Source organism: Pteropus medius, unplaced genomic scaffold (assembly GCF_902729225.1).
Source record: "Pteropus medius unplaced genomic scaffold, Ma_sr-lr_union100, whole genome shotgun sequence".
Classification (NCBI taxonomy): domain Eukaryota; kingdom Metazoa; phylum Chordata; class Mammalia; order Chiroptera; family Pteropodidae; genus Pteropus; species Pteropus medius.
This window is the reverse complement of record NW_024356333.1, coordinates 38526-60769: the sequence shown is the minus strand read 5'-3', so window position 1 is coordinate 60769 and position 22244 is coordinate 38526. Positions and strand designations below refer to the sequence as shown.

Genomic DNA, 22244 nt, shown 5'->3' with positions numbered 1-22244 from the left:
GCACGCAGCCCGGTGTTACCACCTGCGGGGGTGACGCCCGACGTCACGGCGCGGGCTCAGCATCCCGTGCCCATCGCTGCGGGTCCTGTTCATCCATCAGCCGCGAGCCTCCCGACAGCCCCGTGAGGAAGATCCGGCTGCCACCACCGTCTCCGTGTAACGGATGAGGGCGGAGAGTCCCAAAGACAGCCGAAGACCTACGGTGCCAGGCGTCCTTTGGCACCAACGCGTTCCCCGTCATTTCCCGCGGCCGGGTCACCGCGAGTCCTCACAGGGTGCTGCATGCCAACTCCGAGGCCTGCGTCCATGCAGCCACGCGACTCAGAGCCCAGCCCCCGCCCCGGGGCCCCCAAGGACAAGCCTTAGCGCCACACCGTCTTACAGCGGTGCCTCCGGTTCCTCCCACCCTCCCCTCCCCGCCCCCCGTAACGAGTCAGATGCTATCGAGAGGGCCCGAGAGGACTCTGGGGCGGAGAGCAGGTGCTCCCAGGCCGCCCTCCACCCTCCGTCCGTCCGTCGGCTGTGTCCTGTCGGTCCAGTGACTCGTTACGGCCACCTCAGACTTCAGGGGAAAGGACTGGGATTCTGCCTCTCGGTTGGGGGTGGTCTCGGAGCCAAGTGAGTGAGATGCACGTGCCCTCGAAGCACGGTCGTCCGAGATGATGGAAGGTGTAGAGCAGGGGACTCCATGGTGGTGACAATGCTACTTCTGCGCGTTTTAGGTTTAGAAACAGAAATAATAGATTATCGTAACCTTCGCCTCCAGACCTCTCCTTAGTGAGAGCACGTTCTCTCTTTAGAAAAATAATTTGAAAAGTAGCTCGGAAATGGAGAGAAACACACCGAGGACCCAACGACACAGAGGCGGTTAAGCCGCCCTGCGTGACAAGTGGGGACATTTGCATCTGCCCTCGAGAGAGAAGGGGAGAGGAGGGAGCAGAGGGAAAAGCAGAGACGGTGAGCGAAGGTCTAGAAAGACAGTGGGCGTGAGGTTTGGGAAGTAGAGGCTGGGAAAAAACCCAGCGAGGAGGTGAGAGGTAGGACTTAGCAGCAGGTGGTAGAAACAGGTGCGTCTCGCTCCCTGCCTTGAGCCCTCTCTCCTCAGATTCCAAGCCAAGTCGCGTGGAGTAACAACTGCTTTGCGTGAATGTGGCTCATGTGTACGTGTGGAGCATTAGTCAAGGAAGAAGCTGGATCCTACGTCCGGTCCGACACGGGTTTGCGTCACCTTGCATGTGATGGGCAAAGGGACGGGAGCGGAAAGAGGGCCCACCAGCACAGGCGGTGACCATACCCTCCCTGGGACTTCCAGAAATCTTAGCGAGGACTTTGGGCTTCCGCCAGGAGAGACAGAGGTTGGAGCTTGTCTTAATCAGACCTCACAGGGCGAGGAGCATCCACTGCCGTCTGGTTGCATGGGGTTTGTGGTGGCAGCTGTGGTTTGCTCCTCGGCCTCCAGCCCAGAGTCAATGGGGGGCCCTCACGGCTCTTCCCCGGGGAGGGGCCTCCCCATCCCAACGCAGGGCGACCTCTGGCTCCACCGCGTGGTATACTAAGCTCTGCGTTGCGCTTAACACCCAGAAGTGCACGAGTGAAACTTCCAAGACCCCAGGAAACCTGGGGTGGATTGTACCAGCCTGCCGCCGAGGTGGCAGACACGCTTACCCTCGGCCCTTTGTTACCCGGATCCACAGAGTCTGTGGGCGGTCGCGGCCCCGGCTCTGGCGCCGGCTCATTGTGTGGCCTCACACAGGGAGGAGCGATGCCCCCTGGAGCAGGCTTCGGAGATGGTCTGCACGTGTGCACTGTGCATACACACGCACGCACATGCCCCCCCCATACCCACACCCCCGCACACACACACACATGCACACCCACACATGCACACGCACACACACATGCACACATGAATAATTCACATTATGTAATAGACACACCACACATGTAATATTACTTCGCACACACACATGCATTACACACACATTACGCATTTTCTCGACACACGACATGTCCCTGCCAATTTGCCACCCCACACGCACACACACACGCAAGACATCGCCCACATGGCACACATACGCCCACATGCACATCGACACATCTACGCACATGTATTGGCCATGCACACACGATGCACACACACGCATGCACATGCACACACTCCACACACATGCACATACCCACATGCACACCTACGCACACATGCACACGCACACACGCATGCACACGCACACACATGCACATGCACACACATTTCTAGGTCTGCCTCTTTCGGGTCATAGTAAGGGGCGCAGTTGTCACAGACTCACGTTGCTAAGCTTGCGGGGCTTTGCCATGTGGTTTAATGGGTCGGTCTCCCGGAAGCAGTGTGTTTGCCTTTTTAAAATAACAGATTCTGGTATTACAAAGACCTACACTTCTCCACCAATATGTTAGATTATTTTTAATTACTCAAAAATGGAGAAAACAATGATAAAAAATTTTATCTGTGTCCGTTAAAAATCCATCCTAACAGTTACAAGAAGCGAGGGCCGTGCAGAGCATCTTCTCTGTTTGTGGCTCTAAGCTGGGTTCTCCTACCTTCGACTGCTTCCCCGTGACTTTCGATGTTCTCGTTATTCTGGAAGCTTCTTGAGCTTGCAGTCACTCCATCCGCCAAGGCTGCCTAATTTCCTTGTCAAGTGTAAAATACTTTTTTAAAAAAGAGTTTGTAGAAGGAGAAATTATGGGAGCAAATATGGCATTTATCACTTGAATGAAAAGACTAACCTTGACAGATAGTCCAGCTCTCAATCCATGAGTAGCGTCTGCTTAATTCAGAGAATTTGGCGAGTTGATATATTTATATGTGAGCACCATAAGCATCAAAACCACTTTCACGTATATTAATTTTCTCGTCACCTACAAATCATGTTGCAGAAAGATTGATGGTAATTGAGTAGATTGTTGCCTGTACTTAAGGACCGGCTGTTGGAGACAGCGGATTTATTAGATGATCGGTTCCGTTTTCCCCTCTATGCCCATCCGTGCTCATCAGAACGCAGCCCCCCAAACGCAGGGAATCAGGAAGCCCCGAGGAGGCTCTAACGGGTGGCCTTGGACGTGATGGATGGAGCCTCAGGGCGAATGCCAGACTGAGACTCAGACTTCCGGGGATGGGTCCCTTTGGCGCCACCCTCTGGCTTAGGTGATTTCTAGCATCCCCTCTGGCTCGTGCACTGTCAGATTTCGCCGTGCGGCTCCTGTGTGGAGGCTGCTTGGCTGACTCGCACCTAACAGCTCATCGTGCTGCCTTGTCGATGGAGTTCCACGGTTGGCTTCCGTCCCTCAGAGCTGCCATCAGGGTGCCGCTCTCTCCCCTTGCCGGGCGCCAAAGCCTGTACAAGATGCCGCCGGCCGACCTTTCGTAATCTCGGGCTTCCAGACCTTCAGCTCTCCACACGTGGACCGGAGTCCTCCAGGCTCAAATCCTCACGCGCGAGCTTGGTATCGTTACAGGCAGGACGGGAGGCTTCTCGCTTTGCCGTGGCGTCGAAAACTCTCACCCAGGGCTTGCCAGATGCCGAAAGTCATGGTTTTATTATTTTTTTTTGGCGGAGGGAGGCATTAAGGCAGTGTTCCTTTTGGGACAGCTCCGTTCAAAGGCTGACACCCGTGAGTGGCAACTGTCGGCTGACCAGCATTTGACGCTTTGTGCCGATCGGGTCCTCCGAATATTTTCCTCCTCGGCGATTTCTAACTGAGGAGGACCGTGAGCAAGCGAAAGTCTTCAGGGGAAGAGTAAATTTATCTCCGAGGACAAGAAAAGGCCGTGATGAGTGTGTTTGCTGGACTGTGGAGAGGAGGGTGGAGAAGAGAAAAAATAGTCAGGGGCTGGGGCACTGCGAGGGAGAGTTCGGGGGGCCCCGGGGAAAACGTGACCAACGTGGACCACGTTTACATTTTGTACATATCGGTTGCGACGCATTAGAAGGTCATGAAATTGATTGAGTGGGTCACGATCGGCTTAAAGACTACAACGCAGCAGAAAGCAATGCCGAGCCGATCGCAGCTAGTGGGATGGACGATCGCATTGCGGAATTTCGTCCCTCGTTACATTATCTTGTATGTGGAGTTGCTATACAAAACGTATTCCTCGTAATAGGTTGCAGGCATGCCTTTTCGTGCGCTAAGATTTCCGCCCTTCAGGGGCTCCCGGGGTCTCCCTTTGGGGGGTTTAGTGTTCACTTCTCTGGGGTGGAGAATTTGCTCACCGCCTCAGCGCTCGGCTCCATGGCGCAGGCCTTCTTCTACGGCATCCCCGAACGGAGCGAAAGGCTCCATTAGTGAAGGATTACGGTGTGGTCAAGTAACGGATGTCTCTGCAGGCTGGAAAATAGAAAATTGAAGTGAACGAGTCACACTCTAGAATCACCTTTCATATATAACGATGATACAACAATCACTTTGGCTTCCGATGTTAAATTGTGTGAATCATTTCATTCATTACAGATAATGAGCCGGTAACACGAGGCTGAAGCGGTGTCTCCCTCACGCTGCTAATTCACTTTGCTTCCTCTCTGCCCACATCAGAGCACAAAGATCCTTCTCTTCTTCCTCGTAGGAACTTCTTGTGATGGTGGCGGCAAATCTGGGGCTGAGGCAGCCAGCTGCCGATGTCCGATTCCATCCGTGCGTCCGGCTGACCCTTGAACTGTGTACGTCCACATATATGTGGATTTCTTTTCCATAAATACCCTAAATGTGCTTTCTCTTCCTTATGATTTTCTGAATCACATGATCTTTTTTCCATCTTACTTTACTGTAAGAATATAGCATATAATACAAATGACAAACAAAATGCATGTCGATTGACTGTTTATATTATCGGTAAGGCTTCCGGTCAATAGTAGGCTATCAGCAGTTAAGTTTAGGGGGAGTCAAGAGTTGTATGTGGATTTTTGACTTTTGCACGGGATGGGGGCGGTCAGTGCCCCAAAGCCCTGTGCTTGTTTGTGGGTCAGCTGTACTGATAATCCAGCATTATGCTGTTATCCAGAGAGGCATTTATCAGTGTAAACACAACTAGAAAGACTATGTGGAAGACATACAAACATCAAGAAGCTCAAAATTAGAGCGGAGGTGAGAACTAATGTTTTTCAACCTTGTCTCATCCAGAGATATTCATAAGCTTGTTTCCCTAGATTGTTATGCGACCATTTGGCATTTTAACATCTCCAGTGCTATATGTTTATTAGCTACATTGATGGACGTAGGACAGCAACTCTTCTTAATGTTGGAGACCTCGGTGCAAACATAAGGCATTTAAATAATGAATAGACTGGCTTATAAATGTGAACTCAGTGGCCGAACCACTCAGTGAAGAGACAGTTATGACGGATGAAAAGCCAGCAGATAGTGGAGGTGGTGGTGGTGTGTGTTAAAATAAACATCATATCTGAAGTGAATTTAATCCTTTAAACGATTCTCTGAAATAGGGGTTGTCTCCTTTCTCCAATGAGAAACCCTAAAGGAACTGAGTTTAAAATGTCTCGCCCGAGAGGAGTCCGAGGCCCCGAGCTGGGTTTTCATTCTGCCATCTGTGTGGTCATCCAGTTGTGGGATCCTACGGTCCGTGGGCGGGGAGGGTACAGGAAGGGCCCAGCTCCGATGGTGCACGTGCAGAGTGTACCCTCAGCATCATGTTTTCCCCTCTTTGAGAAGTGGAGGTGAATGGGACGGCAGATGGCTTACCTGTGTCCCTGATCTTCAGCAAACTCAGTGGCAACTATATCCCAAGGTAAAAGGCGGTCCAGAAGCGATGTAGTTTGGAATAATATTCGAAACGATGACGTTGTTCTGTCATGTCCTTCCGTGAGTCTCGAAGCAGATGTTTGGGAATCCCTGGGCTCGCTGAAAACTCAGGGTGATTACAGAATCAGTGAGCAAGCGGCACATAAGCCGCGCTGAGCCTGGTAGGGAGACACACTTGCCGGGGACCGGGCAGGAGGGAGGTAATCGACTGTGGCCAGCTTTGACCTTAGCAGGTGCCTTGGAAAAACTTACCCCCGCTAGTATTCTCAGGGATTCGCTGGGATTGAACCCGTGTTTGAAACCGATAGTCAGACTCTCCCAGGACCACGAGACAGGCTTAGTCAAAGGCTCTGTCAGGAGCTTTGAGTATTTTTCTGAAGGTCGCAGCTCCCTAGCCCTTCGAACAAGTTTTTCTAGAGTCATTTTTAAAGAATCACCAATGCCATAATGAAGAACAACACTTAGTCTTTAAAAATGACTTACTAGATGGAAAAAGGATGTGAATGACCAACGTAAGCCTCCGACGCCACTGCCGTCACGTCTCAGCTCCAGGACCGTGACGGAGCCCGGTTATGGACAGCGAAGGAGGCAGGAGCGGTCCCGAGGGACCGTCCCACAGGACAGCCTGTCTGAGCGGAGTCCAAGGTGTCTGTGGGAGAAAACCACGCCCAGGCTGGCAGATTTCTCACATTTTCTTTAAAATCATATCCTGATTTCATTACTCACGTGCCCGACCAATGGATTGTGGTCTGTAGTTTCTGAAACGCAGTGTGTGGGCGACACGGTGTCTTCATATCACTAGTGACTCGATAGTGCCCAGCCCCTGCCAGGCTGTCTCACGGTGGGTCCCGAGGGAACCCCCTCTGTGAAGACCGCCTGGTTGCAGGTAAGCGTGTCTGAAGCGAACCGCCTTCCAGTTTGAACACCTGCTCCGTATACCGGAGAGTTCCTTGGATGAGCTTGAATCGGACACATCGTTTTTTTATGAAGGAACTTAGAATGGGGAGATAGGACGTGGCCGGCCATCGCGACGGCTCAGTAATGTGTGTCGCCTCCATCGGAGAATGAGGAGCACGAGGTCGAGACGCGTGTGCGTCTTGTAAAGCACATACTGACAGGACTTAAGAGGGTTCAAGAAGACTAGCAGTGGCTTAAACAATCATGGAAGGCCTCTCGGAGGCAGCGGCGTTTGAGCTGAGCTTCGAAGCAGGGCTGCAATTGTGCCACCAGGAAACTCCGTCTCCCCGCTTCCTGGGATGTGCTTTAAGCTCATGACTCATCAAAATGACAGCCGTAAGTGTACAGAGGACGAGCGGGGATGGCCCCTTATTGTGTAGTACGGGGACAGCCCCGGGCTCTGTGATAGCGGCACCGTTACCACGGGATTTGCACGATTAGTAAATGAGGTGATGTATGGAAAACATACGATTGTAAACATTTCCTGGGTTTTTTTTTTTAAAATCAACAAAACCCTTCATGGATCAAAAGCGAACCAATAGATTTAGAGTTCGTTTGGAAGTGTCCAGTGGATCACTCAGTGTCCTGACTTCCCAGATCCTTTTATAGAAACTCGTGTGTGTTTCAAAATGGGACTGACAATAAGTTGCAAAGCTGATTTTTCCCAGTGAATGAATAGCTTCCCAAAGGGCATCAAATTCCTATTCTCCAGAACGACTGGCGCAGACACAGGACATCGTCAGGCTGCTGTCCAAGGTCCTTAGATTTTCCCCTAGTTCGTCAGCAAGGGGGGCGTCAGCTATCAGCGTAAGCTCTTCTCTCTGGACGCCCTTAATCGTGGAAGAAGGAGGAGGAGGAGGAGGAACATTCTCGGCACAGACCCATCTGCGTGATGTGTCCATCCTCCGCGAGGCATGGGAATTTAGCTGGCCCCTGCCCCCCGTCCCCCGCCAGGGAATAGCCGGTCTCCTATAAATGAGACACAGCGCTGCGGTTCGCTCACTGACCGACTCCAACGTCTCCGAGGCCGTCTAGAACATTCACGGAGCAGCCGTCTTGCTGTTCATAGGGAACAAACGTCTTCCGAAAGCCTGCCTCCCTCGCTGCGCTGCTTGAATGCAGAAGCGGTTTGATCAGAGCCAGGGGCCGCTTGGTCAGCCGGCCAAGCGGGCCTGTTTGCGAATGCCCACAGCACCCCCAAGTGGCAGTGCCAAGCTCCCGGCTGCTGTCCCTCTCTGGGCTCCAAACCAGCACCTTGACAAAGGGCTCTTTGTTTTGCTTTGTCTTCTCTGTTGTGTGTTTGTTGCTTTCGTGTTTGCAGTTGATTGAGTCCATCAAAGCAGTGTCAACACAAAAAGCTGTCGGGAACGGGATCCGCCAGGTTGTTTGAAATGGTCGGGATGCTGTCGCGAGGGGGGTTGGTGTGGACGGGGAGGAGAGGCACAGAGATCGGAACGATCAGTGGGACCGTGAGGCGTGGATTTATCCATTTTCTTCCTGTTGTTTTCTTCTCCTGGATCAAGGCAAAGAACAAACAACACCCAGGCTCCGAACAATCAAAACAGACTGACAGATGAAGGGAACGCACTGTGTGAGCCTCTTTTTCTTGCTTTTCACCAAGTTCTGGTTAAATCGTCAGAAGCATCGCCGGCCCTTGCCTTTGATACACAGGGCTGATAAACATGGAGTGAAACCCACATTCGACCGACTTCTAGGGAGCGCCACCTCTGCGGGCTGGATTAAGACTCGAGGGCCTCGCCCCTCCCACAGGCAAGTCCAAAATGACGTTTTCTTCTGTGACATAATAAAAACACACGCGAGTGCTGAAAACCGGCTTCTTCTGATGAGCGCAAAGCTCCGGGCGCTCGTGGGGGCTGGACCGCGTGGACGTGGGGCTTTAATCCTTGCTCTCGCCGCCGGTGCCGTGGGCGGTGCCAGCCCACGTGGTGCACCGCCCCGCGCTGCTCCCCCTGGCGGCTCGAAGCTTTCGGGCCTGCCGTCCCCCTGGCCCGCAGCGGCAGGGGTGCAATGGACCGAGTCGAGTCGGGGCGTGCCTCTTAGAGGCCTGTTTAGAGCGATGAAGTCGCATCCTGGAAAAGCGCTTCGAGCGTAAAATGCCGATGAACCTAAGAATTTCGTTTTAGTGGCTTTTTAATTTGGTGAAGCGGCGGCTCTCTCCTGCCTTCGGTCTCGGACCCGCACCCCTTCTCTGCGGCTTCGGAGTCCCCAGATGGAGGCTGCCTTACAGCGTGCACTTCCTCACTTGGCGTATGCGGGAGGCCCCTGGGGATTGAGACGCACCTCCAAATACTGTAGTTGGAGGGATGTGTACAAGTCAACGCGAACTCCAAAGACAGGCGTTTTCCACTCAGAATCATAGACAGTAGTCGGAAAGCTTCAGGTGGCAAAGCTTGAGATGCGTTTCGTGGGTCACTGAGCAGAGGCAGCTACGGTTTCCTGGAGGGCGGGCAGCTGTCAGAAGCTCGGTGGCCGTGATGGCAGATCCTTGGACCCTCTGAAGAGCCCTGTGCGGTGAGCGAGGCCCATGGGCTCAGTCCCCTGGGACGTCCTCAGGTTGTAGATGCGAAAACAGATGCTTAGCGCCTTCTCCTCGCACCCAGAGCCCGTCAGCGGAGGAGCGGGGGGCTGAGTGTGTCTGTTAGGGACACTCCTGGGTACCTACCAATCCCCGACGGAAAGGGACTGAGATGAGGGGTTCTGTCTCGGGGAGGGGGTGGTCCTGGTTTCGGTCTAGCAGCTCCACACCGTTGGGGCGCTGGCTGCATCGCTGACCCCATCTTTCTTCCCGTGGCTGCAGAGAGGCTGCCACAGCTCCGAGCCTTCGAATCCTCATGCAGCTGTGTTCAGAGACAGGAGACCGGAGGGCACAGTGCTGGGGGGGGACAGCGGGGGGTCCTCTTACCGCTCTCTGTTATCAGAGAGGAAAAAACCCTTTCCGCCCACGCCTCGGCCTTCTCCAAGGTGCCAACTCAGCGAACGATGCTCAGCCCTTCCCCAGCATGCAGCGCGGTACACGTCCAGGGTTATTGTTTAAGTCGGTGAACGGGAAGGAGAGATCTTTGTCGAACTCTTCCCTGATGGCTTGAGCAGTTACATCTGATCGATACCGTAGAGGCAAACGGCAGGAAGATAAAAGTCACAGAATCTGGGGAGAGGGGTGGGCTAGGCAACGAACGGGTGAGTCGCCCTCCAAACGCCTCCCCTCACGAGGCTTCGGAGAAAACCAGAATCCCGATGATCGTAGTGGCGACGATTTTTTTTTCCCCTCAAAGATGGGTGACATCGATGGGACATGGACGAGTCTGTGGGTCGCTCGCTCTGGTTCTCTTCCTGTAGCTGTGCCAGTTGGTTCGGGAGGTTATCATCATGTCACTTTAACCAGAAATGGAAACCAAGAGCCGAGCCCGGCTCAACCATCGAGGTGCTCTGTGCTGGAGAGATGCCATCATTTCAGGCATCTCGTGGACAAACCCGGCAGGCTGCCTTCCCAAGGAATCAGTTGCTGTCTGTGAAGTTCAAGGCCTGACGTTCGCCGTTTTTGATGGGAAGGCTTAACAAGATGTAGATGTAATCAGTGGAAAAAAACGTTCACGTATTCTTGGTTTTCCCTTAAAGTGCCCATCCTGGGACAAGTCGATGCCCTGAGGGTCTGCGGCACAAGTGGAGTCTTATGTTTGACCTTGGCATAAGCCTGAATTCTGTATTCTATCTCCCGGTATATTTGGATTTAATCATTTTCTATTATTTTTCTCTGCGCAAATTAAGTACTCGAGAAAGGCATTTATCTTATGGATTTGAATATCTCAACTTGGAAGCTCAGAATCTATTTAGATTACAATCAGCCATTTGCATCTCATTTGGAGTTGAACTTGAGGTTGTGCATGATGTTGACGCTCTGAGAGAGAGAAATAAAGGGATCCCAAAGGGCAGGTGTAGACACAGCCTTATGGTGCCTTTTCTACCACAAGACGGCTGAGGAACCCTTCGAAGTCCTTTGAATGCATTAATCCATCCATTCTTCTTCATGAAGATTGAAAAAGTTCCATATAAATGATATAATCTGGGTGACGATGGGTGACGATAGGTGCCATGCAGAGGTCGGGGGTAATGGGAACCCATAAAACACAATCTAAGTGACAGATGGGACCTGCCTCTGTATTGTAGCAGAGAATCAGTTGTGTTTTTGCTGTGAGTGAGGGAAACACACTGTTCGAATCGCAGGCTCATATGACTAATGGGTTTATTTAGCCGGCGGGCAATTTCTGTTTACCTGTCAAGCAAAACAGAAGTATAAGTTGTTAGGGGAGTTACTTTTTTGAGTTCTAAATTGCAGCGATTTGAAATGCAATTAGTAGTAAGGACAGCCCTGTTTTTCCCTGGTGGGAGAAGGAAATGGTTCAGAAGCGGGTAGCGTGGAGTTGACATAGGGGCTGGGCTTGGTGACCGGAATCGCCCGCGGGAAGCAGATGAGTGCCTCAGTCCAGCTTTATTGCCTCTAGTGCACCATTTTCATTAATGAGAACCCGCTGCTTCTCACGCCTGACGTGTCTGCACAAGCACGAATCAGGGGCTTCGCTTCGCTGTCTCTTGTCCTTGCTCACGGCAAGGTCAAGTTCCCGAGCGGCAGGCTTGAGGTCTACTTTCCTCTCCAGGGTTAAGTCTCACGCTTCATATTTAGGATCCGTTGTGTGTGTATTAACCATTACCTGGAAATAGTAGGCCCGTGCCTGTGGTCCAGAGAATGTGTTAAAACTCAGGAAAACTGTTGAGCCACCAAAAGTAACGTCGGCCCATTTTTAAATTGGGAGGCGTGTCCTGTGGAGATTTAGAAGAGATTTTAAGTGACAGTGAGAAAAAAAAAATAATAAAATGGACTTTATAACGAACATTTTAATGTGCCTTTAAAGTCAGTCCGTAAAAGTCAGTTTTCAACTTAAACATGTTTATTAACTTTATTGATTTTTAATTCATGACAAAGATTTTTTTTTTTACCGCATTCAAAAAACAGTGAGTCTAAACCAGAGGCAGAGAGGATTTTTTTAATAAAATCAATTTTTGAAAGTAAGGCTTTTTCTTTGCAATTCTGCAGGACCCGTCTGCCAAATTACGTATATTCCGGCAAGATGGGAGAAGCTCTCTGCTAATGTGCAAAATCAAAGTACCTCTGAGATCAGCCTGGACAGGCTTGGTGTCTCAGCCTCGATCCAGTCTTCGGCGTCTGCTTTGTTATTCCCTGCCTTCTTCCTGAGACGAGCCTTAAACCCCTCAATTCGAGGGTGAAACATCATTCTGAAGACATCCTGCCAAGGCCAACTGTGCTCCCTTCTATTTTGGCTTTGAGTGAATTACGAAGAAAACCTCTTTTTAAATGAGGAAGATGAGCCATTCATTGTACATTCTCCAAAAATCCCTACCCTCGGGGGAATCCTCGCTAAGTACTTTAAGTTGGTCAGCCATTTCCCGAAAATAGGCGACCGGGTTTAAGAAGCTTCCAGGTCACCTGCGTGCCGTTTGGAGCAGTGTCTTGTGCTGCTTTATGCTAGTGTGGCGTTTCTCAAACTTGAGTGCGCCTCAGACTCAGCTGGGGGGCTTATTGAAACCCAGATCGCTAGCCCCTAGCCCCGAGTTTGGGTTCAGTGGGTTTGGGGTGGGGCCCCGAATTTTCGTTTCTCACAGGGTCTAGAGGACCCTCGCACGGCTGGTCCAGAGGCAGCTCTTGGGGGCTGCTGCATCACTGGGTTGAAAATGCAGCTTGGCGCGCCTGCAGCCAGCAAGCGGGGCGTTATCAGGAGCGCGTTTGTGATCAGACGTTTCTAACAGTCTCTGCTAAACCTGGCAGGGCCGCGTAAAGGCATCTAAATGAACGAGAAGTTGAGAAAACTCTATCAGTTTACAAAAAGAAAGGCATCGCCAATCTGGCCCTGTCGTGGGCCACGTCTGCCCTAATTCACGTTGGGGGGAGTGTTGACTGATCTGTTTGAAAACAAGGATGGTCTTCATTTTCACTGATCGGTCCCTCCCTCGAACATAGCACGGCGACCGGCACACAGTTGGCCTTCAGATATTCCTGCATAAGTGAGTGGAGTGCTTCCCGTTGGCCCTGACCTTAGCTCGGCCACCGCTCCGTATGGGCGTGCTTTCTGTCTTACTGAATTAATGGTGCAAGCAGACCCTGGCACCGAGCATCCCAAACCCGATGGCTCACCCGGCAGATATGTATTCCGAGATCCACATTTCTGCCCCAGGGTTGGCTTCCGGCCCCGGCTCTCTAAGCCGTCTGGTTGTCTCCCTGACACGTAGAGGAAGCTTCTTTCCTCCTCTGCATCTCGCAGCCCCACGTGAGACTGCGCGGGGCTTATGTCACTTTCTTCTGCCGTTTCTGGTGACCAGCCCTGCCAGCCTGCCCGCATTTAAGTCCCGCTGTGCGCTCTAGGACTGCACCGTAGCCCGCCCCCTCTTTACGACTGGCGTCACATTTTTAATTTTCTGTAGCTATGTCTCCGGGCGTGCGGGTGCGGAGAGTCGCATGGCGGGATGGCCCGCGTCGACGTGTTCTCTTTTCTGCTATTTAAGGACCCTGCATTTGGATGACCTCGTTTCTGTCCTTCCTCTCCTGTTCCATTGCTGTTTCCAAGAAAGACCGTAAGAATCACTTTAGGTGACATGATGCAAACAATGAAAACCCCAGTGAGTGTCTGAGCCCCGCGTGCTACCAGCCTGCGCCACGTTTAGTTCTGTGGCAGACCCGGCCGTGAATGCTTGCCATTGGTCGCAGGATCGAAGCTCTCTCTTCCTCCAGAACGCCACCGTCACCACTGCCGGTTAAAAATCAGAAACAGCGAATCGCAGAGGCTCATTAATGCCATCTTAAAAGGGAAGCAGATTTAGCTTAATGCATTGGACTCGCATGGCTTGCAAAGGGCCAGGAGCTCTGGGGACGCTTTGGAGCAGAGTCCCTTCCCTCTTCAGCGAACTTGCCCGATGTAGGAATTGAGACGTTTCGGATAATGACTCGGTCACATTCAAGCGGTCGCCGGGGACAAACCCCAACAGCGGACTCTCTTCTATATCTCACGCCCCCAAAATGTGAAGAGCCCCTGGAAGACATTGAGGAATCTATCACCACGCCCTCAGAAAATGTAGTGACGATCTGGATAATTTCTGAGCCCACGTGGGTGATAAAAACTAAGGTTTTATAAGTATGCCGAGAATGACGAGAAATTTTTAGAGAAAAAAGGGGTATATAGGCGACTGATATTGGTCTGCAACAAGGACGGGAATGAAAGGCAAGAAAGAGAAAGGGAAGAAAGGAAGAGAAAAGTCGGAGGGAAGAGGAAGTGGGTTATGGACCAGCGTCCAGGGGTCGGGCGAGGTGACCAATGAGAGGAAGAATCCCTAAGAACCCGCTGGGCTAAGGACGACATGCTTGCCGTAGGTGTACACTAGCGTTCGGTTGAGTGGACGGTGTTTAACTTACGTGGCAGCCGGCTTTACTGCTTGCGTTGGCCGAGCGCATGCACCTGTGTCCGGCATGCACCTGTGTCCGGCATGCACCTGTGTCCGGCATGCACCTGCATCCATGCCACCGGGGTGGTTAGCAGTACATGTGGCATCTGGCGGTATGGAAATGCAGGGGAAAGGGGTGTTGGCAGATTAAAATTGAACTTTATTAATTTTACTGTAAGCCTTTTTGTTGGGTCGAAATAAATGTTTTCCTTTAAAACACATTAATCTTTCAGTACTAATTTGAACTCCATTCATACTATACTGCCGTAGTTTTTAAAAGCCAAAGCCAGCAATCATTTTTTTCTTGTGGTTGACAGTTCCCGTTTGTAAAGTACCCAGACCCTGATTGGTAGTCATCTTGCAAAAACAACACTAACAACAGCAAAATCCACATTTTTTTAAAAAAGAAAGAGAGGTGGAGAGAGAGTTGAGTGGAAAATGTCCTTTGCATTCATATATTTAATACTGTATTTTCTCGAGCTACCCAATTGTTTTATTTCTCCCCGTTTATATGAGTTCGAAGTGACAGTATCTAAAAGACACTGGTGACCAGTGTTTTAGGAAGCCCTCCTTCAGAGCATGCTAAGTTGGCCATTTCATTTCTCCAGATATGTGTTTGGAAAAGAATAAAAACCTTAAATTGGGCTTCGCCCTCCTCCTTCTCCTTGCAGAGAAAGGGGAAGAGGTATAATTCTCATCTAGAAAAAAGAAAACCTCTTGGCTAATCAAAATCATGCTCAGGCTGCTGAACTCAGTGTGCTCTGGGTGTTTTACAGCGCTTAGCTTGCACGGAGACCCAAAAGTTGCCTTTTTACTGTCGCTGAAAAAAATGACTATGTGCCATATTTTGCAGCATCTGCCTAATTCCAATGACTTATCATATTTGTTTTGCAACTTGGTTCCAGGGAAAATAAACATGCACGCGCACGTGCGCGTGCGCGCGCGCGCGCGCACACACACACACACACACACACACATTCACGCTTTTAACAACAGGGAAGAAATAAGCCTATGAGAAAGTAGGTAGGGAAAAGGGTCATTGGACATGGTTTTTGGTATTGAAGAATTAAAATCTCCATGTGAAATAATCCATAAAATATTTTTAGAACTGCTTTTCCAAGCTTACCCGATATGCAAGGATGGAAGCCTCCCTTAAGAGAGCGTGTCAGAAACATTCAGTGACAGGCTGGGTGGAGACAGTTGAGTGACGTGTTCCCTTCTGAAATGCTACAGCTATGTGTTTTTGGTTTTAGTTGTTTTTTCTTTTTTTTTAAATGTCCATTGCAAAGTTTTGCTAGTCTTTCAAATACCTTTTTCTTTATTTGGAGGACGGATTCTGAAAAGTCACGGAAGGCGATAAGTGAATTAATTATGTACCATGAACATTAAAGGCCGTAGCTTGCAAGTCTCTGTCATTCTGTCATTTCTCTTATCCTAAAATATTACTCGGTTTCTTTTCTGCATTTGGGACCTCAGAGTCCTGACAGCATATCTAAAGATCTAGTTTGCAATTCGCGTATCAGTGTTTAGGGCAAATTCGGACCTGTGTGTGCACGCACACTTGCAAACACGCATGCACAGACTTGCACGCCAACTCCAAAACGTCCTTTACAATGCGTTGCGTTCATTATGCAAGGCGGAAGAAAGTGGCCGAATTCTTCTTAAGTCACTCGATGGACCCTCAACCTGGACAGCACCCTAGACGCCCTCCTGGTGGGACGTCTTGTTAATTCGCGAGTGTCCTGTCTCCCTTCACACTGGCCTCTGAGGGACTCTTGCTTGTCCTGACCACCCTCCCTGTCCGTTTCTCCTGTTTAATTTTCAGATTTGATTCTCTCAATACGGATTTGTCCCTCAGCTCTCTCCCCAGCCGTTTACGAGTTTTATAGCTTTTTCATATTACAGATAATTTAAAATAGAAATTGCTTAATTAAGGTTTCTAACTTTGACCAAATGGTAATTTGAAAACACCAAGCTCACCTGAAAATATAATTTTTAGAAGCGAGGGACATGTGCGCCTCCTTTATCATGTTTAGTCTGTTGTCATTGAGATCCACAGATCTACAAAGGGTTGTGTATGATACATATGTATAAACTGTCCCCATAGAAATCCTACATTTCGTATATAATATATTAGAACAAGAGGTATATATAATGCTTCTTCTTAGCTCGTGTAATACATACATGCGTATTTCATGTAGAGGTCTGTTTATGTATATCTCGTAAGTGAGACACTAATGGTGTCTATATTTAGTGAAATGTCAGGATCCAGATCCACAGCAGCAGCTGGGTGTCCCTTTCAAGTCCCCTCTGGGAGAGGCAGCCTCCTGGGATCAAAAGCACAGCTGGGGTGGGGGCGGGGCGGGGTGGGGGGAATGACAGCAGGGCTTTCTATTCATCTAAATGAGATGACTTTTAAAGTTTAGTTTCATGGCGCCTATAATCCTTGCCTCCTTCTTCAAAGTGAAGCGGGACAGGAGGCTCCTTCGCTCCCCCCTGCCTGCCCCCCAGATCTGTGGGGGACAACGAACTGCCTGTGCAGGAGGCCTTTGCCAGGCAGGGAGCCTCTTAGCCACGAGGATACTGGTTTTCTTTGTTTTTCTAGTTGCCGTAAAGGACATGTGTTTTCTAAGCCACCTTAATGATTGCACTGGCTACACAGTGAAGGAGAAGCACGCAGGATTCAACAGAGGACGGGTGTGGCATCCACTTCGATTAAAACTGAACACCGCCCGCTGGGCTCAGAGCTCTTGGGGAGTGTGGGAGCGACTGTCCTTTCCCAAAAGATAGCATGTGCCAGCATGCGGGTTCTCCCCCCGGGGGCCAGGGGATGGAGGGAGGAAGCGATTCAGAACGGGCAGGGTCTCTCTGGGATGTCCGGGCTTGGCTGGTGGTGCCAGGAGATGGCCTTGGACTCAGACACAACAAAGGCGGGTGAGCCCCTGGTATGGCCTCAGGGAGCCGGGCGGGGTGGGGGGTGGGACGCCCCGGTTTTCTGAAACCCTAAGTAGAAGTAGTCCCAGCACCGAGGCGGAGCAGGGAGCGCTCCTGAGTCCCTGAAGGGGCGTGAGGTGGGGAGGCCCACCTCGACCTGGTGCGCACGGAGCAGCGAAGGGCCCGGGCAGGCGCGGCAGCCCGCTGGGGTCCTAGCCCAGTCCCGGCTGGCGACAGGGATGGGTAAGATCGTCCCAGCTGGAAGGCTGCGAACAAGAGTGAAGGGGGATGGTGGGGGGCGAGGGGTGGGAGACGGGAAGCAAGAGCGCCCAGAGCCTCTAGAGAGCAGACGGGGCAGGTCCGAGAAGGCCGGGGAGGACCCGGGCGGCGGGAGGGAGAACCCCACGCCGCTGGGGAGGGCGGGGAGACCCCCGGCTTGCGGGCCGGGCGGAGCCAGCGCCGAGGCGCCGCGCTCGGCTCTCCACACGGCGGCGCTGCAGCACCCCGTAACGCAGCGGGAGAGCTCTGCGCCCGGACCCAGCACCCTCCGCGCCCTTTTCCCGCTGTCGCTGCCCCGGGAGGGGTGGCCCGGGCGGGCGGGAAGTGCCGGGGCGGGGCGGGGCGAGCCGTGGGAAAGTTGCCCGCATCCCAGATGCTTCGGCCTCTGCCTGAATCCGTTAGAAACGAAAATGGAGTTGGCGAGGTGCAGGCATCGGGGTGCGGGGTGGGGAGCGGCCTCGGACTGAGCTGCCCTGAAGGCTCCAGCAGGCCTCCCGCCCGCCTTCCCGACCTTTCCGGGAGAAGCGGAAACTTGGCCGGGGAGGGAAGGAAGCAGGGCGCCCCCAGCCCCAGCCCCAGCCCCAGCCCCGCGCCCTGCCGTTCGCTCTCCCTGTCGCCCGCACCCCGAGCACCCAGGGGCTCGGCTGTTGTGGTTTCAAGTTAGGAAAGCGAGAGGCAAACGGGAGCGCGCAGGGAGCCGGGCTGCAGCTGTGAGGCTGCGGGCGCGCGGACGCGGAGCTCCGCGCCGCGCTGAGGACGGGCGCCCCGGGGTGCTACCCCCGTGGGTCCCCCCACAGCCCTCCTCACAGTCCTTGCACTGTGGGGTGCGACCTCCGGCGGGGCCCTCAGCGCCCAGAGCCCCCAGCGCGCACCCACCCGTCGCCCTCGCTCCCAGCCGGCACCCACGACCCGCGACCCCCCCACACACCCAGCCGCCCTTTTGCCCCCCGCGCCGGGGGGAGCCGGCCCCTCCTCGCCACCAGCCCCCGGCCACCCAGGCGCCATTACCCGGCGGGTGGCGGGCCGCGCCGGGAGGAGGAGAGGCGCTCGGGCGGCGCGGGGCTGCGGGGGCCTGCGCGGGGCCTGGGCACGTCCCTCCCGCGCGCTGTTTTGTATTTTCCTCCCTCCGGTGTCTGTGACTCGGCCCTGCGTGACTGTGGCGAGGAGTCGAAAAACCCGAAAAGGGAGGAGAAGGAGAACACGCCCCCAGACCCCAACCCGCCGCGCGCCGGGGAGGGGGCGCAGGAGGCTGGGCCAGGCGGTCGCCGGTGGCGCCTCGAGGGTGGCGGCGGCGCGGAGGAGCCGCCAGGCTGCCGCTTGCCTTCCTCCCCGCTCTCGTCCCCTCTCCCCCCGGAGGGGGTGGGGCGCGGGCGCCCGGGAGGGAGAGCCGAGGTGGCAAAGCGCCCCGCAGACCGCCAGCCGGCGAGCGCGCGCGGCCCCATGGCTTCCCTGTACCAGCGCTTCACGGGCAAGATCAACACCTCGCAGTCCTTCCCGGCGCCCCCGGAGGCCAGCCGCCTCCTGGGTGGCCAGGGGCCCGAGGACGACAGCGCGGGGCCCAAGCCGCTTGGAGCCCAGGCGCCCACGGCAGCGCCCCGGGAGCGCGGCGGCGGCGGCGGCAGCGGCGGCGGCGGCGCGGGTGGCCGACCCCGGTTCCAGTACCAGGCGCGGAGCGACTGTGACGACGAGGACGTAAGAGCATCTTGGTGGGTGGGGGGCGGCGCGGGCTTGGGGCCGAGCGCACGGGGGACGCGCCCGCCCGCATCTCCCGTGGTCGTTGGCTGCCCTCCTCCCCTCCCTTCCCCCACCGCTGCCGGGAGCGTCCCCAGATACACCCCTCAGCTGCGATCTCGGTCACCGCTGTCCTGCAGCGGGTCTGCCAGCAGCGGCGGCCAGGAGTTGGTGGCTTGAGAGCGCAGCAGCCGATTGAGGCGCCGAGCCGCCGGAATGTGGGCGTAGCTGGGGGGTCCACTGTCAACCGCGGGGGGCCGCGGACCCCAAGCCGAGAATTCGGCCTGGCCCTGCTTACCGGCTGGCTTTTCTTCCTTTTCCTGCTTTACCACTCGGGGGAGATAATGTCCCGGGCCCTTTTTCGCCCCCTCCCACCTGCCACGGGATTCTATCCACTGCGCCCCCTCCCTTCCGCCACGCTGTCCTCCGATTCTCACTTCTCCCGGGGAGCCCCCCGCCACCCCCAACACGCACACACTGGTGGTGGTGGTGATTTTCCTTAATGAAAACAACAACAACAACAAAGAAAGAAAGAAAGAAACACCAGCATTCGAGGCCCGACCACCTGTCCCAGCGCCGGGCCCTGCCTTTCTCTGCCCCTAGCTGTGGGTTGGCAACTCCGCGTTCCACCGCGTTAGCAGAAAACTTCCCCGCGAGCTCCTTTCCTACTTTCCGCAGGGCTGGGAGCCTGGGCTTCAGAGGTTGGATTTGCATATCGCCTTAGTAACCCCGATAACTCAGGCAGGACAGCAGGGGGCCTCGCTGATGGATGTGTTCCACCCCTTCTGCTGACCCCGTCCCTTCAGCTATTCCCAGGGTCCGGGAGGACCGCCAAGGGAGGAAACAGCCTGTTTTTGAGAACTCTTCCCAAGGAGACGAGAAAAAATCCCAGACAAGCTCTCAGACAGGCAGGCGAGCTGCCTTGGCTGGTGCCGCCCCTAGAGATGTGCAGCGTGTGCTGGTTTAAAGAACCAACCCGTGTGGCTTGGAGGAGTCCCCGCCTGGGCATGGTCCTCCCACGGCCTACGCATGGTCCTCCCATGGCCTGCGCAGCCTCCCCTGACACACCCAGGCCATGCAGGTCCCTGCACTGAGCAGGACGGTGTGGCCAATGCGCCCTGCCTTGGGTCACACTGCTTCGCCACTTGGTGTGTCTTTCGGGGTGTGTGTGTGTGTGTTGAGGGCGGGTGCTTTCATTGGGACCATTCTGAAAAAGTCACCAAGGTTTGGCGGTTGTTACTGGTTGTCTTTAGTTTGTTTTATGAATGGAGGATGTGGAGACTGATGGAGATGACCTAAGTTTATGGGAGACGTGGTTTGTGTGTGTACGCACACACACACGCATACATACCACTCCTGTATCACACTGCGTGGGAGTCTCCTGTTTTCTCTTGGGTCCCTCGGGGATGCCCTGGTTACATGAAGAGCACCGGAGAGCTGTCCCTCACCTCAGTGGGTCAGGTCCTAGGGGAGAGCCTGGTCTGAAAGTCTCAGAGGAGGGGTTTCGTTGGGGTCGTGAGAAATTCCGAAGCGTGAAACTACTGAGAATCTTCGGAAAGACAACTGAGCTGCAATGCAGGCGGAAGCGATGTGCTTTTCGCCTTAAACCTGACTTAGAACTGCCGGACCGCGTCGGCCTTGGAGGGGCCTGTGCCGTTTCTCCCGACGGGCTCTAGGTGTCGCTAGCAGAAAGGAGAGGCTGTGGGTCTGCGTCTTGCTTCAGGCGATCTCCACCCATCTCTCTCTCTCTCTCTCTCTCTCTCTCTCTCTCTCTCTCTCTCTCTCTCTCTCTCTCTCTCTCTCTCTCTCTCGTTTCTTTTCTTTTTCATCTCTGCCTGGAGCATACATTTCCTTTTCCCAGTTTGTCTAGAACTGTTTCTCGGACGAGCAAAAGAGTTGAACAGAGGAACGAACGGGAATTCGACATTTGCAGATGGTTTTTCCGCTGTTATGGCTCTGAACAGCGTATCTAAACTAACGAAAATTCATTAAGTCCTGACGTTGGTGTTTTTTCTTGGAAAATATAGAAGTGTGTGTGCATCGTGCGTCACTATACATATAGCACATGTGCATGTCGTGTCCTTATGAAATATATAAACATCTTTAACATGTATGATTAAGCCGATGGCACAGGCTAAAAGGTAGCATCAGTGTCGCAAAGCCCTTCTGTGCGTTTCTTAGCAGAGGTATTCAGAATTGGAAAATGTACTGGAAGGGTAGATGTGTATGGTAAACAAACCACACTTCATCTGGGAACTGCAGCAGCAATGACCTTAAGACAGGGGTGCCACTTACAGACAGCAGCTATAAAAACAGCTTTTCTGAACCAGCCCTTGTCAGCCTTCAAGCATCTCGAGTAATCATTCTGCTGCCCAAACCTGAACCTGAAGCTGGAAGCCTGACGAGGAACAGGTTGCCTGTTGTTCCACGTATATGGGCGCGCGATCATTTGAAACTTTGACAAGCAGTTCCGGGGCGGGGTCGCCCCCTGCTTAGCCGGGAGCTGTCCGAGGTGCTGAAGTGGTCTCTGTGAGGATGCACGGGAAATCGCTGGTGGTCCTATCCGCCCAGCCCCAGTACTGAGGCTGGTGGCTTCACTGCTGTTCTGTGGCTTGTCATTCAGTGACAGCTGTTCCACGGTACAGAAACAGCTTTCCCGCCCTCATCACTGAGATGATGATAAGCAGCGCACCTTTAAAATGCAGCAGGCTCTGTGCTTCTCGTCCTTCTGTCCAGAAAGGGGAAATTAAAATGGAGTTCTCGGCTTCTGTATGTGTGTACACATACATGCCTGCATGTGATTGAGAATGGGTAATTCCTCCCAAAATTTAAATGTAAGGTCGTCACAAGGTCAAGCAGAGGTGAATCAAACGCTGAGGTTTGCACGGCAGGTAATTAACTAGCAATGCATTGCATACCTGCTCAAACTACACGTGTATGGGGACCCCCCTCCCCACGTGCACCACAGAAAGGCATGGCTGGTAGGGTCAGTTCCAAGATATGAGGTTTAATTGTGACATAGAAAT

General features: G+C 53.3%; 1 protein-coding gene across 1 annotated transcript in view; it reads left to right on the top strand.

The window, feature by feature from the left end:
• Positions 1-19436, top strand: part of DPP6 (dipeptidyl peptidase like 6) — a gene marked incomplete at its 3' end in the record, with an annotated part of 132047 nt that extends 112611 nt beyond the window's left edge. The window contains exons 2-3 of the mRNA XM_039861291.1: positions 18285-19179; positions 19359-19436. Coding sequence (XP_039717225.1) covers positions 18285-19179; positions 19359-19436 — 973 coding nt within the window. The remainder of the gene's footprint in view (positions 1-18284; positions 19180-19358) is intronic.
• Between the last annotated feature and the right edge of the window lie 2808 nt (positions 19437-22244).